This window comes from Gracilinanus agilis, chromosome 6 (genome assembly GCF_016433145.1).
Source record: "Gracilinanus agilis isolate LMUSP501 chromosome 6, AgileGrace, whole genome shotgun sequence".
Classification (NCBI taxonomy): domain Eukaryota; kingdom Metazoa; phylum Chordata; class Mammalia; order Didelphimorphia; family Didelphidae; genus Gracilinanus; species Gracilinanus agilis.
In genome coordinates this window covers 59,572,464-59,591,065 of record NC_058135.1, presented here as the reverse complement: position 1 = coordinate 59,591,065, position 18,602 = coordinate 59,572,464, and the positions used below count along the sequence as shown (strand labels likewise).

Below are 18,602 nucleotides of genomic sequence, written 5' to 3'. Positions count from 1 at the left end.
ACTAAGCAATCTAGGTGCCCCCTAAGTGTCAAGTCTCCCTTGAACCATCAGACAAACATAAATATAACATAATTTTTTTTTAAAAACCCTTCCCTGCCATCTTAGAGTCAATACTAAGTATCAGGTCCAAGGCAGAAGAGTGATAAGGGCTAGGCAATGGGGACTAAGTGACTTGTCCAGGGTCACATAGCTAGGAAGTGTCTGAGATCCGATTTGAACCCAGAACCTCTCATCTGTGGGCCTGGCTGCCCCCTTAACATCATAATTTTTAAGTTTTCTCCAAACCTAAGTAAGTATATTGGATTATTTGTCATTTTAACTCTTCTGAGCGCATGGTGTCCCGTAATCATAGATTCAAGACAAGAAGGGATGTTAGAAGCCACATAATCTAATCGCCCCCATTTGTAGATGAGAAAGTCCAGAGACTTGCCCATGGTCATATGGGTAATTAGTGGTAGAAATTGAATCCAAAACCAGATCCTCTAAGATCAAAACCCCACTCTCTCCCACTGCACCTCAGTAAGATTAAAAGTAACAGCTGAGTTATTATTGTGCATTGGTTGAAGGAGTTTTCTACATAGATGAAGTCATAATTCATGATCAATGAGTTATCTAGCACATTAAAGACTGGATGCTTTTATTTGAAACTCTGCATGAACCATGACTTTACTGGAGTATGGTCACATCCCTTTCCTTTTCCTCTGTAATTCTCGTCCACATTTTACCCTAAATCCCCCACAGAATATCTCCCCAGAATACTAGAGGCCTTCCTCTTGGTTTCAGTTGGCTTTTTGCCCCTCTTATCTCAAGAACAGCAGGGTACCCACTTGAGTTGCCCATCTAATATCTTATTTGTTTTCTTTTCATTTTATCTCTAGGGCACCAGGGTATCACTCTGGTTTCCCACCATATTATCTATCATGACTAGGCTATTTCATTTCCTGGTCATACATAACCTCAGTGTTACCCTTCACTCCATTTACTGAATGCAAGTCATCACTGCTAACACACTGAAACCTCCTTATGCCTAATTTGTGTCTTTCCTTTGGATTATTTGTCATTTTGACTCTTCTGACCTCATGGTGTCCCATAAGTCCCAGTTGGAAGGCATCCCTGGGAAGATTATTGCTGCCAAAGAGATGAGTAGCCACAGGTAGTTTGGGGTCATGAAAAGCACATCCAATTGCCATACAATCAAGTCCAAGATGGTGGAATGGAGATAGAAATGGAATTGGTGTTAGAGGACTTGGGTCCATATTTCCACCCTATAAATTACTACCATTTTATAAATCTTATGCCACCACTTAATTTACTGGGGATCAGTTTCTTTCATCTGTAAAATGAAGGGAGTTGAATTGGATGACTGCTAAGACCATAACAGCTCTAAATCTATGACCTTCCTCCTTCAACTCACTATCCCATCTGTAACCTTGTCCAAGGTGCCCGTGGTGATAGACTATGAGTTGTTTATCTTACTGCAAAGGGAAGGGAAGAGAATCAACATTTATTAAGCACCATCTAGATGTTCACACATTGTACTAAGTGCTTTACATATACCATCTCATTTGATCCCTTACAAAAACCCTATGAGGTGGTTGGTATTATTCTTCCATGTTTTTTTTACAGCTAAGGAACTGAAGCAAATAGGGATTAAGTGATTTACTGATGCTCACTGTCTGAGGCAGGATCTGAATTCAAGTCTTCCTCTATTCACTTTTCCACCTGACCATATAGCATAATCTGGGGAATATGTGAATTTCATCCTCTTTGTTACCAGTCAGAAAGCTCTAGAACTGAATCTTTGAGATATTGCACAATACCGACACCAATATTAACTAACCAGCAAGGAGCAGTTATTCTTTTTTAAGGTTAACATAGGATGTCTAGGAATGGTTGCCATAAATAATGGAATAAAGCACAATTCTTTATGTTTTCAAGGCTACCCTTCAAACAAGAATGGTTTAATGGGTTGCTTGAATAAGTTGCTCATTTTTCTCTTTTTGTCCAAACCCACACTATCACTGGTATGGAGAGCTCCCTCTACCCATGCAGATAGGCACTTTTGAGTTAGAATTGCCTGGGGGCACTGAGAAGTTTTTTTTAATGATTTATCCAAGATCACAAAACCAGTGTGAAATTTGAACCCAGGTCTTCCTAGGCCTGAGTCTGGCCCTCTATCCACCAAGCCACTGCCCAAGATACTTACTCTTCTGATGCACAGCTATACAATAAGATAAAGTGAAATGACAGTAGTAAAGAAGGGAAGCTGTAGTTAAAACCCATGCTTTCCAAATTCTACATTCCATTCAATGTCTTTGACTCAAAGTCTATGAACAGAAACTCCGGTAACCTGCTCATACACATTAGCATAAGTTACTAGTATGTAAGAACTAGTACAAATGTAAGGAAAGTTCCAAATAGGAATCTCTTGTTTACGTAATTTCTTTTTTTAAAACTCTCTCTGATCTTCATATTTCCAGCTGTGAATTCAATTTGATCTAATAAAGAGGAAGATGACTAGCTAGAGTTTAACACAAAAGTTTAGCAAAAAATTACATACTTTATATATTATATCATATATGTGTATTCAACTTGATCTAATAAAGAGAAAAATGACTAGCTAGATTTTAACAAAAAAAAAACAACAAAAAATATATATATGTGTGTGTGTGTGTGTATGTGTGTGTGTGTGTGTGTGTGTTATGTGTATTTGTGTGTGTAGGGTTCCTAGCCCTAATGGAATTGGAAAAATATTGAGTCAGGTAACTAAAGAAGGCTGACTCTGGAGACAGAGTACCTCGGTTGAAATATTTACTTCTTTTTTTCTGACTTGTATGACCCCAATTGGGTAAGTAGCTTAACCTTTCCTAGCCTCAGTTTGTTCATCTATAAAATGAGAGAGTAGAACAAAATATTTCCTACTTTCCCCCCCAACATTAAATCTGTAATCCTATCAATATTTGGAATATAAATTCTATATTTCAATAAATTTTTGAATAACAATAATGATCGCTCAGATTTATCACATTGCTCTGAGGATGCATGAGTTTGCTTCAGCAGTTCCTACCAAATCAAGAGCTGTGATATTAATAGGCCAATTTCTAACAATATGGTAACCTACAATGCTTCTATGAACCAAATAGCAAGGTCAAAATCATTAGTGTTGTTTATCCATCTTGAATGACCAGAGACTTTGAAAGGTCAGGTTACAATTATTTATGGGAACCAAGATCCTAACCACAAAACTCATAAGCTCAAAGTTACATATGAAAACATGATTCCAGGGACCTTTGATGGCCTGATAGGTTATGTCCTCTTTCTGAGCATATACTCACTAAAGATCTAATTCCAAAAGTGAAAATGGAGCTCTTTAAGAAAGCCAACTCTTTCCATTTAAACTATTCACTCTTGTTTGGCATTTTTTTGCTATGAATAAAATACGTTCTCTTAGACTTTTAGAATTAATAGGATGGAATTTCTCCAGGAAGAGAACTAAACAGAAAGCTACTATTAGACTAAGAGGTATTAGTAAATCTTCATTAGGTAAATATTTCCACTCAACCCATTAGCAGACTTTGAGGGCCAAGGCATGTGTTCCCCTGTGCCTCTCAATCTCCTATGTCTGCTAACTAGATTCATTATAGAACAAAAATACCACATCCTTTTAATCCAGCTGAAGCTGCTGCATTCTTAGGAAATCTATCCTGGAAGTTAAGCCATATGGAACGTTCAAGGGGGGCTTTGGCATTTTCAAATCGGATGTGTATTTGGCTCAAGAAAAATTTTCACTCTGAACTCATTTATTTTACATTTCATGCATAGCAAGCAGGCTTTGAGAGTCATTCATTACCCACTTTAAACCTAGCTAATAATAACATGCCAGAGGGACATACTCTCCTCATCATTCCAAAAGTTGTATAGGTGATGGAAATGGAAATGGTAGCAGAAACAGTTAGGTTTTTTGGTAGATAGAGTACTGGACCTCTGAAAGATTCTTTACTCTTTTGTCTATACTGAGTTAACACTAACTTCAGTACCTCACTAGATTGTGAAGACTCTCTTTTGTCTACCTTTTGACTGAATAAACACAAGCTTAAACTAGATGGAGGTGCTCACAAACCACTTAGTGAATTCACACTCTCAGAAACTCAGTCAGCCTGGATGAGTATTCACCTCTCCAGAAGGTGAGATTTAGAAAATTCACACCCTTAAGTGAAAATCTAACCTTCAGAAGGTGAGAAGATGATCCCACAGACACTGCCCCCTGGGTAGTGCTAGACAACTTGGAAACTGTGATTGGTCCCTGTGAAGAGGGGCAGGGACAAAAAGTTACCATAAAAGCAAGCCCCAAACTCCCTCAGAAGAGATTGTCTTTGAGGAAGAGTCTGAAGAGATTGCCTTCTGGAGATAGTCTTCTGTCTGGGGAGAGTCTTCAAGGGAGCTTTGCTGGAGACTGTGGCTTAGATCATGGGCTTGGAGCTTGGCTTCAACTTAGACTCTGACTCCTGGACTACTTCATTGGGTGAGTGAAAGGCTGACTCCTTTCCTAGTTTCCTAAGAGACTAACTTCCATCTTGGAGGAGGCTGTGGGGTTACTCACCACCAGCCTTCCTGGTTGAGAGCTAATTAATCTCTGCTTGGATTAAGCAGACATGGAGTAAACATTTAGGTTGATAGGATAGATAACCTCTCTAACCTCTTTACTTTTCTCCACTTTATTGTTTCCTCTCCATTTTGTAAGTATTTGTAAATAAACTTCTGACTCAAGATATAATAAAAATTGGCGACCACATAATTTCATAAAATTGTCTAACCATTAATTTTCACTTTTACAGACCTGGAGTGAGGAAGTCTCATCTTCCTAAGTTCAAATGTGACTTCAGACACTTACTAGCTATGTGTCTCAGGGCAAGTCACTTAATTCTGTTGGCCTCAGTTTTGTCACCTATAAAATGAGCTGGAGAAGGAATTGCAGACCACTTTAATATCTTTGCCATGAAAACCAAAATGAAATCATGAAGAGGCATCCACAAGTGAAATGGCTAAACAACAACACTAGAAACAGAAAGGGGAGACCCTGTGTTGAATTTCAAATATTTGATGTATAGAAATCAAGAAGAAATAGTAGTACTTCCACTATTTTTGCTTCAGATCTTTTAAATTTCAAAGTATATATGAGAACAGAAGAAAATCATTGGTTTTAGAGTCAGAGGACCTTAGTTCAAATCCTTGTTATTTCTTTAAAAAAAAAACCCTTACCTTAGAATCAATACTGTGTATTGGTTCCAAAGCAGAAGAGTGGTCAGGGCTAGGCAATGGAGGTTAAATGACTTGCCCAGGATCACAAAGCTAGAAAGTGTCCAAGAAAATCCTTGTTCTTTCACTTAATGCTTGTATAAATGCTTGCACATCAGCTAACCTACATAACTCAGTTTCCTTATCTGTAAAATGAGTCAGACTAGATGTCTTCAAAAATCCTTCTAACTCTCAATCTATGATCCTTCAATATCTCTTTCTCTTTCCAAAAACAATAACAAGTTGGAATTTATATAGTGAAGTGCCTTTTCAAAGATTTCATTTTATTCTGACAACAGCTGATTTGCTGCCCTTTCTAATCTCTTATTTAGAGAATTAATCATATGCTCTATTAGCCTATGGAAATGGGATCTGTCTCCAGTAGAAAGAACTAAGCATGCCATCCTTAAAGATACATATGATGGGCAGATTTGAGGGAAATTGAAAGGTTCTCTCCAATAATTCCCCATCCAGTCTGAAGCCCATAGCCTGAGTCAAGCAACAATAGGTTAGGCATCAAATGCTGGATGTATTATCTCCAGAAGACTACACTGTAATTTGAAAGCCTGTTACCTCTTCCATTAGCACATTAGCACGAATTAATGGAGGGGATTAGATAGTTGACATGTTAGTGCATTAATAGCACCTACTTCACAATTTTGCCTAAGGCTGGCCTATGGTGTGGCATTGATTAGTGTGGGAGAAATCGATATAAATTTTGCCTGACTGAGTAGAATTTTAGGGCATTTTTATGATTTGCAAAAACCTTATAAAGCTTACAAAAATTCCTGCTCTTCAGTTTTTTTGGGGAAGAACTAAAATACTGATTACTTTCTAACTCTAAAAGGGTAAAAAATCATTATTTAACCATATGATGGGGACCTAGCACTGGGATTGTTTTTCCTTTGTCTTTGTATCTCCAGCACCTTTCCCAGGATGGAGCAGGGGACATAGCAAGCACTCAATGAATATTTACTGATTGGTTTCATGTTTCTCACTCTCAAAACAACACCTAAAGTTCTCTTGTTTCTCTTAAAGGAAATTTTAAAGACATTTTTCAATATTGTTGATTTCTATCATTCACATGTACTATTTGACATGCATTGGCTTTTAAAACCCAAATCAAAATTTGTAGAAATGTGACAGAATTGATCAGTGTGTTTTTTCATGGACAAAATGACGATATATTTAGAAAGCATTTCTTAATAACATGATTTTTTAAAACATTTAACAATGTGCCATCACTGGCAAAGTAAACTCCAAAAGTAAAACAGTGTAGATCAATGCTTGTTTGGCAACTCTTAGAGTCAGTTTCCTGGAACACTAAGAGACTGATTCACTTGCCCTGGATTACAGTCAACATACGTCAGAAGCAGTATTTGAACCCAGGCCCTCCTGACTCTATCTTCAGTGCTACATTGCCTCTCCAAGACATGACATGATCCCTTCCCAAAATGGCCAACATTTTTAAGCCTTGGAAAAATGGGCAGACTATTGATTTTTAGACTCATACTATAGATATCTACATATCTATCAAATTAATCAGACACAATTAATACACTGGTGACTTACTATTATTCTGTTTTGAAGATTTGTGATATGAAACCAATGCACAACATGTTTCAAAGATAAGTTGAAATGCTGATTCTTTTGCAGTGTCTTAGACAGGATCCAAGAAAGGTCCACCTTGAACAACATTGCCCCATTTTGTGCTGCTTCTCAGTAATATTTTCATCCTTTCCATCTAAGCTCCATTTAACATCAGAGAAGCCCCCAAAATGTTGAGCTGACCATTCTGGAAGCCATGTGACATTTTAGAATCATGGCTCCATCACTTGCTAGCTCTCACTAAAGGACTAGCCCAAATGACTTAAACTCAGTTTACTCATTTGCAAAATATAGTTAATAATACTTGCATTACCTATCTCATTGACTTAGGAAGAAAACACTTGCTAGCTAGGAATGAAGGAAGTGAGAGAGGGAAGGATGGAGAGAGGGAAGTCTATTATTAAGCACCTATTGACAGGCACCTGCTAAAGCACTTTACAAATATTATCTCAGTTAATCCTCAAAGCAACACCGAGAAGAAAGTTCTATTATGATCCCCTTTTACAACTAAGGAAGCTAAGGTTAACAGAAGTTAAGTCACTTGTCCAGGGAAACATAGCTAGTTTCTGAGGCCACATTTGAATCTTGGTCTTCCTGACTTAAAATCCAATGCTCTATCCATTCCAATATTTAGCAAAAGAGTGCAAATTGATGAAAGATTAAATGAGAAATTTTCAAAAGCATAAAAATGAACATAGGTTGATGTGGACATGGTTGGGGATGTGACACTAAATGACCACACAAATGCAACTATCAATAAATAAATTAATAAATAAACAAACAAACAAATCAATCAATCAATCAATCTTGATTGATCACACATGTTAAAACCAGTGAAAATGCATGTTGGATATGGGGGGGGTAAAGGGAGATGAAGGGGGAAGTAAAAACAAGAATCGTGTAACCATGGAAAATTTTTCTAAAAAAATAAAATATTAAAACTTAAAAAAAAACATAAAAATGAGAATTTTTTTGCATCAAGTAAAACCCCCAAAGATACATTTTTACCCATGCTGTTGCTAATGAGTAACTTCATAGGACTATATCTTGGGGATCCTACATAGAGAAAACTTAGCTGAGCAAGTTGATTGTACTTTATGACTTTTTTTCTTCCATACTGAAGAGTTTCCAGCTTCAGTTCCCTGTTTCATCATCCCATCACTGCATGCTAATATTTATCCCTTTTCCTTCTTTTTATCTTTTAACAAATTTTTTAATTTCCCCAGTTTCCTTCCTTCTGCGTTGATGTTCATAGGGAGGAAGCAGAGAATAACCTAGCACAGTTCCCATGATCATAGATAAAACCCTAGAATTCACAAGTTACTGTGGCAAGGTGCCAAGTTTGCCCTTTACCCAAAGTTCTGAAGAGCTTACAGCTCTAGGTCAGAGTTCTAACTATGTAGTCTGATAAATCATCAGAACTAATGACATCCCTTCCTAGATCTTTAAAAAGAAACTAACTATTGAGGAAAGTCCACAATATTCTGACAATTGTTTTCATAGTTGGGAAGGAAGGCAACCCAAATGAGAACACAGTCACAGATTGTAAAACCTGGAATAACCTTTAGAGTGTCTAAATCCAACTCCCTTCTAGTATTGATGAAGAAACAAAGTTCTAAGAAGCCACCTGATTTATTTCTCCAACATAGAGAGCTAAGTAGCACAAGTCCATTCTGTCATCTCTTTGCTACTCATCACTGACAAGATGTTGGCCAGAACTCTCCTAAATCAGCAACTAAACAACCCAACCAATTGGGCATTCCCAGAATGCAATATTTCTTTAGACCAGAAGAGAGCACAGGTTCATGATATCTATAGTTCATAAGTTATAGGAAAGGTGAGTCATTCGATAACCATTTGTTAAATACTTAGTGTATGCCAGGCATTATAATAATGGAAAGGCACAAGAAATATCATCAAGATCTCTCCTAGATTCTAGCAAATTATTTTAATTTTTGAATTTTAATTTAAATTTAATTTAAAATTTAATTATATTTTATTTATTTTTACGGAAAAGATGGAGAGATAGAGAGATATATGACTGAATAACATTTGAGTCCAAACATCCAAACAGTCCTGAATCTACCAACTTTTATTATTACCTAATATATATTATATATAATTATATACATATAACATCTATATCTATATCATATGACTATATTTTTGCTTTTTATATATTAATTATTACACCAATATATTATATAGTACATTAATTATATAACTACATAATATCTCTGTATTGTATAACATATAATTATCTAATATAATATACTTGTCTAATAGAATAATTTATAATATCTAATAACAATGATATAATATGATATATAATTATGTAGATATAACATGTGGTTATCTATCTATATATTACATATAACCTATAATTATATACTAATATCTATATCTAATATAAAATAAAATATAGTTATTATCTAATGTAATAATAAAAGGTTGATTCAGGACTGTTTGGATGGTTGGATTCAAATGTTGTTATTCAGTTATATATGATTCTTAATAACTCCATTTGGGATTTTCTTAGAAGATATTGGTGTGGTTTTCCTTTTCCTTTTATAGATAAAGAAATTGAGGCCAATAGAGTTAAGTGACTTGGCCAGAGTCATACAGGTAGTCAGGTCATCCTCAAAAAGTACACAGAATCATTAATTGTCCAGTGGAGTATTCAGTGGGTCTGTATTCATACAGTGTGCCATCTACTGGCGTTATCAGTAACTCAGAGAAAGGCATAATTGACAGATTCATCAACTTGGTAGATGATGTTGATCTTTGAGGAGTGGGCTTAATACACTGGAATGCAGAGTCAAATCCAAAAAGACCTGGACTATGAATGAAATCCAATAAGATGAAATTCAATAGGGACAAATCTAAAGTCTTATACTTGGTTTCAAAATATCGACTTTATAAGACAGTAGAATCAATGATTAGACAACACTTTGTCTAAAAAAAGATGTAAGTGGTTTAGAGGCTGGAAGTTCAATATGAGTCAGCAGTGAGATGAAATGGCAAAAACAAAGACAAAAAAGCAAGCATGATTTGGGGGCTACAGTAAGAGAAGACTACCTCCCAGGAAAAAGAAGGTCCTTCTATACTTTGTCCTTGGCAGACTTCCTCTGGAATACTGGATGTCATTCTGGGGGGTCAAAGTTGAAAGAAATCAATAATCTGGAGAATGTCCAAAGGAGGGTCACCAGAAATGGTGAAGGCACTTAAGTCCATGCCATATGAGGATTAGATGAAGGAATTAAGAATATTTTGCATGGAGAAGAGAAGATTCAAGGGGATGTGGCAGTTTTGGTCCAGGATCCAAAGGACTATCACATGTAAAAAGGGCTCGACTTGTTCTGTTTGGCATCAGAAGGCAGAACTTGGAGAAGTATGTGGAAGTTGTGAAAAAGGCCAATCAAGGCTTAATGTCAGGGAAATTTTTCTTTAATGGCGAGAGTTGTCCGAAAATGTGGGGATTGCATTGAAAAATGGTAGAGTCCTTCCCAAGATGGTCATCAAACAGAGCATGAATACTTGAAGGTATGTTATAGTGACAATTCCATAAGGATCTCGGTTAAGCTAGCTGGCCTCTGGATGATCTTTATCATGTGATTTTATTACAAACACAGGGGAATACTAGAGCCAGCTCAAACTAATTCATTAAAACCAATTGTCAAATTTTCAGTATGAGCATTTCACCTTAGAAGTTTGCAAAAACTACAAATCAAGGCTCAATTGATTGGTTTGTTGATTGTCCAGACTTGAGAATATGGTGGAGTGCATGCTGATAATGTGTGTTTAACTTCAAAGTGTGTTGTGTGAACATTTTTTCCTGGTTGTTAATCATTTATCAGCAAATTCCTGCCTTTAGACCTCCCCACAGTGTCTGAAATCATTAGCAAAACTGAACTCTGACCACTTTTAGATTAGGTTTTGCCGCACTGAGAAGGATTTACCTTCTATTCACTGTGGAACAAAAGGCAAAGAGAAGAGAAAACTGGCCTCCAAATCAGGAAGTCACGGGTTCTAGTTCCATCTATGACACATATTGACTGTCTGACCCTTGACAAGTCACAACTGCTTAACACTCTAGACAACTCCAAGAACGATAGAAATTGCAGAGTATCTATTTATCTACAAAAAGTTTACTCATCAAGGAGGTTCCCTATACTAAAGCTATACTAAATAGGTCTAATTCCTTTCCTGTCCCATAATGGCATGGTGAGTTACACTCCCAAGTATAGTGTTTGTCCAGTCCTGAGAAATAATTTTTATACAACTAGAGAAATAGTCAGGGATCTGTCATATGTCAGAATAAAATTGCATGCTTTTGATTGTGGTTTACAGCTACAGAGGGCAGCTACGTATTTTGGACCTGGAGTCAAGAAGATTGCTCTTTCTGAGTTCAAATCTGGCCTTGGACACTTACTAGTTGTGGGATCTTAGACAAGTCGTTTTATTCTGATTGCCTCAGTTTCCTCATCTGTCAAATGAGCTGCAAAAGGAAATGGCAAACCACTCCAGTTTCTTTGCCAAGAAAACTCCAAATGGAGTCACAAAGAGCTGGAAATATCTGATAAAACCAAACAACAATTGCAGCTACACAGTACAGGAGATAATGTGCTGGGTCTGGAATCAGAAAGATCTGAGTCCAAATTCAGCCTCAAACACTTACTGGCTATATGACCCTAGCTGTCTGCCTCAGTCTACTTAATCCTAAAATGGGGATAATAATAGCACCTATGTCCCAGGGTTGCTGTGAAGATAAAATGAGACACTATCTGTAAAGCACTCAGCACAATGCCTGGCACATAGGAGGTACATAGTAAATACTTGTCTCCTTCCTTCCTTCTTTCTTTTTTTTAAATTTTAAATTTTTATTTTTTCTAGGTTGCATGGTGATACAATTTTTAATCTTCATTTTCTGATGTTTTGCAATGCATGCTATCTCCCTCCCTTCTTCTACCCACACTCCCCTCCCCAAGAAAGCAGGTAATATAAAAATAGATGTTTGTTAACTGAAAAAAAATAACATTTCATCAAAAAGACATATGGAAGTGAAAGCTATCACTGAACGAAGCTCCTTCAGCAGCTTATTTTCATAGAAGTACCAAAGCAGCTACTATAATGGGAGCTAAGATAACAATGAACCTCAAGCAAGAAGTACATAAGAAAAGAGACAGTCCTAAATGCTTACATCACTCAAATAGAGAAAGAACAGATCAATGAATTGGGTATGCAATTAAAAAAGAACTATAAAAAGAACAAAATTTAAAAACCCAATTAATTAAATGAATTTAACTTACCTTAGTTTAATTAAATCCTCAAAATCAAAGGAGAGATTAATAAAATTGAAAGTATAAAAGCCATTGAACTAATAAATAAGATGAGTTGGTTTTATGAAGAAAACCAATAAAGTAGATAAATCATGAATTAACTTGTTAAAAAAAAGGAAATCAAAGTAGCAGTATTAAACATTTAAAAGGGTAAAATTACAACCGATTGAAGAGGAAACTAAAGCAATTATTAGGAGTTATTTTGCCCAATTATATGCCAATAAATCTGATAATCCAAGTGAAAGAGATGAATATTTGAAGAAATACAAATTGTTCAGATTAACAGAAGAGAAAAATAGAATACTCAAATGCAGTTTTCCAGTTTCTAGGAACTAGACAAGACTGATTCATAGTCAATTTATTGAATTGATTCTTTATTTCAACACCTGGGAAAATCAGAAATGGGATTAACTAAAATAATGTTGACAGACTCTGTGATCCTGGGCAAGTCACTTAAGTCTGCCTCAGGTTCCTCATCTGTAGAATGAACTGGAAAAGGAAATGGAAAAGTCACTCTAGTATCTTTGCCAAGAAAACCCAAAATGTGCTCATGAAGAGTCAGACATGTCTGGAAACAACTTAACAACAAGAACAAAATATAAGTTCCTTGAAGGCAGGGACTAGTTTCTGTTTTGTTCTTATATGCCCTCATGCCTTGCATATAATGAATGCTTATTGGATTTTCGGATTATTATTAATACTTATTGGATTTGTATGAATTGAAAAGACAACATGGATCAGTGAATAGAGAGCTAGACTTGGAATAAAGGTTCAAATCCTCCTCCAAAAACAAACAAGCTGTCATTTACCTATCTCAGCCTTGGCTTCATTTCATTTATAAAATGAGGGAGTTGGTTTGCTGTCCCTCCAGTCTTTAATCTATGAGCCTATGAAATGCTTTAAAATTTTTCTGAAAGGTGTCCTTGAGCAAGTCAACATACCTGTGTCACTATGAGCCAGTTTATTTACATGCCTGAAAGTTATTATTATCCCCATCTCAAAGGTGAGGGAACTGAGGGCTAGAGAATAAGTAACATGGAGAACAATGGGAAAACACAGTGGCTTTGAAGTTAGAGAACATCATTTGAATCTTAGCTCTGTCCCACCCCCACCCCCCCATGCCATCTTAGACAAATCATTTTAATCTCTCTGTGTCTCAGTTTCCCCACTTTTAAAATGAGGAAACTGATTCCTGAGTTCCCTTCTAACTCCAGATTTGTGATCCAATGATTTGTCCATGATCACCTATCTAGGAAAAGCTGGTTGTTTTGTCATTTCAGTCATGCCCACCTCCTAGTAACCCCATTTGGGGTTTTCTTGGCAAAGGTATTAGAGTGGTTTGCTATTTCCTTCTCTGGTTTATTTTACACATGAGAAAACTGAGGAAAACAGGGCTAAGTGACTTGCTCAGAGTCAAAAAGCTAGTGAGTACCTGAGGCTGGATTTGAACTTAGGTCTTCCTCACTCCAGGTTCAGCTCTCTATCTACAGTGCCACCTAGCTGCCCAGAAGATTGAAAGCAGGTTTTTGTTTTTGTTTTTAACCCTTACCTTCCATCTTAGAATCAATACTGTGTATTGGTTCTAAGACAGAAGAGTGGTAAGGGCTAGGCAATGGGGGTCAAGTGACTTTCCCAGGGTCACACAGCTAGGAAGTGTCTGGAGGCCAGATTTGAACCCAGGACCTCCCATCTCTAGGCCTGGCTCTCAATCCACTAAGCCATCCAGCTGTGGAGGCAGGTTTTAAAACCAATTTTATCTGGTCTCTAAACTCAAGGCTCTTTTCACCACCCCAATTCTGGTTAGGAAATCAATTTTGGGGGAAAAATTGGACTAAATGAGAACTACAAATAACCATGTCTTTAGATAATAACCACATTTATTTAACTAATGTTTATTAAGCACATAACTGTGTGTGATGTCCTAGGTTGGGCCCCCAGGGACACACTAAGATAAATAAACCACAAATCCCATACTTAAATAAGGAACTTGTAGTCTAACTGGGAGGGTTAGATATGTGTGTAGGTAATTTGAAATCTATAAAAGGGGGCAACACAAAGCTACCATCAAGTTCCTAGGAAGAGGTAAAAAAACAATTTGTCCTGACCATACAATAACATGGAAAAGGCTGCTAGTCTCACACTGGTCACAATCATCACACAGATGTCACAATTGTCTTTAGAAGCACATGATGACAGAACAATAAAATGAATGGGATTTGCTGTGGCTCACCATGACATCTTTTCCCATCAGAAAGCAGGACAAACCCTTTGGGACAAGTGCAGTAATAAGATCCAGGGATGTTTTCACACCCAAGAGTACATCCATGATTCCAAAATGCACATTCATTGACATCTGACAAAAAAAAATGTTTTTAATGAAATAAACATTGCATTTTATACTTTATAATCACTTTAATAATCTTTGTAAATATATGAATAAATCATTATTATGAAATTAATTTAGTAATTTGCATTTTGGTGCTGTAATTTTCCACGGGAAAGACAGAGCTTCTGCTGCAAATCTCCAAACTATGGAAATATTGCATATTCATTCATATTCTTTCCTTTCAACTGTTAAGTTAATTATCATGATCCCTCTTGGAAAGAGGTGACAAATTTCACCAAGATAAAGTTTGACGTAAGATCTAAGATCATTTCCTTGGCTGGGTTTTCAGTGGTTTGCCTCCACGAAATGAGAAAGTCTAGGAATCTTTGCTCTTATATAATATAGGATGTCCCCAGAGTAACCCTTTCACCACTCATCCTATGGACCTGAGCACCACATCACAGGGATTCACAACTTCCTCCCATGATCACTCCCATTTACTGTGTCATTGTCACATAATCTTTACTTTGTTTGGCTTGCTTTGATACCCCAAAATCTTGTGTGTTTCTATTCCTCACCCATCTCACTCTCTTCTGTGTCAAGAATTAAGGGGCCTGGTCTGGGTTTCCCTTGGAAGACCCTCTTACTTATTGGGTATCCTTCTGAGAGTACACATCTTGAGACCCAAACAACCACTAGACTGTCTCCCTCTGTAAATCAACTGCAAACTCCAAGATACATTGCTACCATCTATCAGCTTGAATGCTGGAACTCAAAGATCAGAGTCAGCTCTAAAAAGCCCATGGCTATGCCCAGAAGTGCCCATAAGACCTCTCTGTGCTTTTAGACTAAAAACAAGTCATGTAAATTTCAGGGTCATAGAAATAATAATAGCTAACATTTAAATGGGCTCCTTTAAGGTTTGCAAAATGCCTTACAAATATCTCATTTGATTTGATCCTCATGACATCCTCTGAGGTAGGTGTTTTTATTATTCCCATTTTCCAGATGAGAAAATTGAGGCAAGTTTAGGTAGCTTGCCTAGCATCAGACAGCTAGTAAGTGTCTGGATCAGGATATGAATTCAAGTCTCCCTGATTCCAAATCTCTATAGACAATGGAGTCAATCTATGAAAATAGCAGAGACATAATGTAATTGCTTTTACAAGCCCAAACTTACATTGGATTTTTAGGTTGGTCTCAAGTTAGAGGTTCTTTGATGATCTCTGAATAAGGGAAAACCAATCCAACCAAACTGGTTTACCCTGTCTCAGACAGAGATTCAGTGCACTCATTACCTTCACAATACCTCCCATCTTGGCTTAATGTGTAACCTTCTGCACATTTGCATCGATGGGATTTAGGGTCCTGCCCACACACACTGATCCTGCAGTCGTCTTTCTTGAAGCTGCATGATGCTTGCTCTAAAAGAGAAGGACAATTTATTTAGGATGGAGATGAGTTCTGACACACTTCATCCTGGATCCCTTCATAGTCCTCAGAGGCGAACCTCGCACTGACGTCAGTAGAAGCACTGCCTTCCCAAACATTGGCACACCTCTGCAATATCCTGGATTCCTGAGTTCTAGTCTATTTGCTTCTCCAAGAGAATTCTTTTTATGTAGTTTTCAGAAGGGCAGGGAGCTCGGTGTACCTGATTTCATTTGTTTGATTGTTTTTAAGACATTTAAATATTTATTTATTTATATATCTTGGGTTTACAAAGCCCTTTTTACAAAATTATCTCATTTAACCCTTACAATATCCTTATAATGTAGATGCTTTTATAATCACCCCATTTTACATATAGGGAAACTGAGGCTTAGAGAAGTCATCATCACACAATAAATAGCAGAAGGAAGATTAGACAATGTTTCTCTTCTGACTCCAAGGCCAGCGAAGTTTCTACAAAACATCACAAAATTGGGCACAAAAGCAAATGTCCTGTCTATACCATTAATATTTAATCTATGAAGAAGCTCAATTTAATAGATTTAACAACAAGATCCTGGTGCCTGGGGGGGGGTACAAAGCTGAAAAAATGAGAGTCCCTGTGTTCCTCCCATCTAAAATTACCCAATTTAATTAAATACTATATACAAAAATACCTATAATATAAAGAAAATATGATAGAGGGAAGATTTATATGAGCTAAAGCAGAGTGAAGTGAGAAGAACCAGGAGAACACTTTATGCAATAACAACTTTATAAAAACAAGCAAAGACTTTGAAATAATGTGAGAACTCTGATCGACACAGAGACCAACCACATCTCCAGAGGACCAGTGATGAAGCCTGCTAACCACTTCCTGACAGAGATGATGGGCTCAAGATACAGAATGAGACAGGCATTTTTGGCCATGAACAACTGGGCAATTTGTTTTGCCTGACTACACAGAATTATTCCAGGGAACTTCGTTTGATTTGAATTTTTTTAGTTTGGGGGAGGTTGGAGGGAGAGAAAAATAAATTCTTGTTAATTAAAAAAGTGTGGTTTTTTTTTTTAAAAAAATGAAGAGCTAAGAGAAAATGTGAATGGGATAGAGAACAAAAGCTGGAGAGAAAATGGAGAGGTCATCTAGGTCAGGAAAAAAATAGACATCAATAGAAGACAACAAAGGATCAGAGATTCTAGAACAAGAAGAACTCATTGATTCATCCTGTTAGCTGCTGATTATGAATGAAGAAATACAGTTCATTCAACAAACTTTATTAAACTGTTTTTATATGCAAGGCATTATGGTAGTTACCTTACTAAGACAAAAATGTAAGTCCCTCCTTTAGTAGTTTATTTTCTCTTAGAATAATGTAATAGAGATAAGTAAATATGTTAATTCCAGGATTGAGAAAAATAGACAACTTGTGTGAAGGAGACTAATAGGAACTAAGAATGGAAAGTCATATGGAAGTCAAATTTTGGAGAACTTTCTGGGCTAGAGATTATGACTTACCATAAAGGCAATATAGAGACCCTGGAGATTTTTGACCATGAGAGTAGTATGGTCAGATCTGTAGCTAATGATCAACCATGATGGGGCTATGTGGAAGATGGACTCCAGAGAGGAGAACCAGTAGAGAGACCAGGCAAGAGAAGATGAGGACCTCAACTAAGATGGTGGCTATGTGAGTAGAAAGAAGGAGACAGATACGGGAGATATTAAGGAGATATATTCATCTATTTCAAGAGTGACTAGATGGGAGAAATGAGGAGAAGGAAAGTCAAGAGTGATTCTTAGTTGCTAGCTAGGTGGCTGGAATAACAACAGCAACCACAACAGAAATAGGAAAGTTTGGAGAAGAGAAGTGACTTTAAGAGCAAGGTAATTAATTCTATTTTAAACATGCTGAGTTCAGAATGTCAAAGAGACATCAAAACAGAGTGTCCAGCATATGATTGGCAGCATAGGGTAGGGTTCAGGAGAGAGATTGGGACTATGCATGATTTTTAGACATGCAGATTCTTTAAAAAGTCATCTGGTTGAGGGGCAGCTTGGTAGCTCAGGGGATTGAGAGCCAGGCTCAGAGATGGGAGGTCCTGGGTTCAAATCTGACCTCAGATACTTCCTAACTGTATGACCCTGGGCAAGTCACTTAACCTCCATTGCCTAGCCCTGACCTCTCTTCTGCCTTGAAACCAACACACAATATTGATTCTAAGATGGGAGATAAGGGTTTTAAAAAAAGAAGAAGAAATGAGAGCAAAAAAGAGAGAACAGAGAATGGCAATAAGGTGATTTGAAGTGAAGAATTAGAAAGAGAAAGGAGCTCACAATAGATAAATTCCATTTTCTCAGTAAGGTAGAAGGCCACGTCTTTGTGCAAGTGAGAGGGGAAAGGGAGTAGTACAAGAGATATGGGGCTGGGGTGTTGGGGGAACCAGCTTGGAATAATCACTGTGAAGGATGTATAGAGAGGATCAATTAGAGAAGAATAAAAGAATTTCTATGCAACAGCAAGAAGGGCTCAGTTAACAAATTTGTGAGAGGCATATAGACTTTCTGTAGCAACATTTAGTAGCTTGAAGAATGGAAAAGA

The 18,602-nt window shown here is 37.0% G+C and overlaps 1 protein-coding gene across 5 annotated transcripts in view; it reads right to left on the bottom strand.

Moving 5' to 3' along the window:
• The window catches only part of EGF (epidermal growth factor), a 114,516-nt gene that overhangs the window by 79,323 nt on the left and 16,591 nt on the right, over positions 1-18,602 (bottom strand). For all 5 annotated transcript variants that reach the window (XM_044682433.1, XM_044682432.1, XM_044682434.1 and 2 more), the window contains 2 exons: positions 15,867-15,992; positions 14,473-14,595 (listed from right to left, as the gene is read on the bottom strand). In XM_044682433.1, the coding sequence (XP_044538368.1) occupies positions 14,473-14,595; positions 15,867-15,992 (249 nt within the window). The remainder of the gene's footprint in view (positions 1-14,472; positions 14,596-15,866; positions 15,993-18,602) is intronic.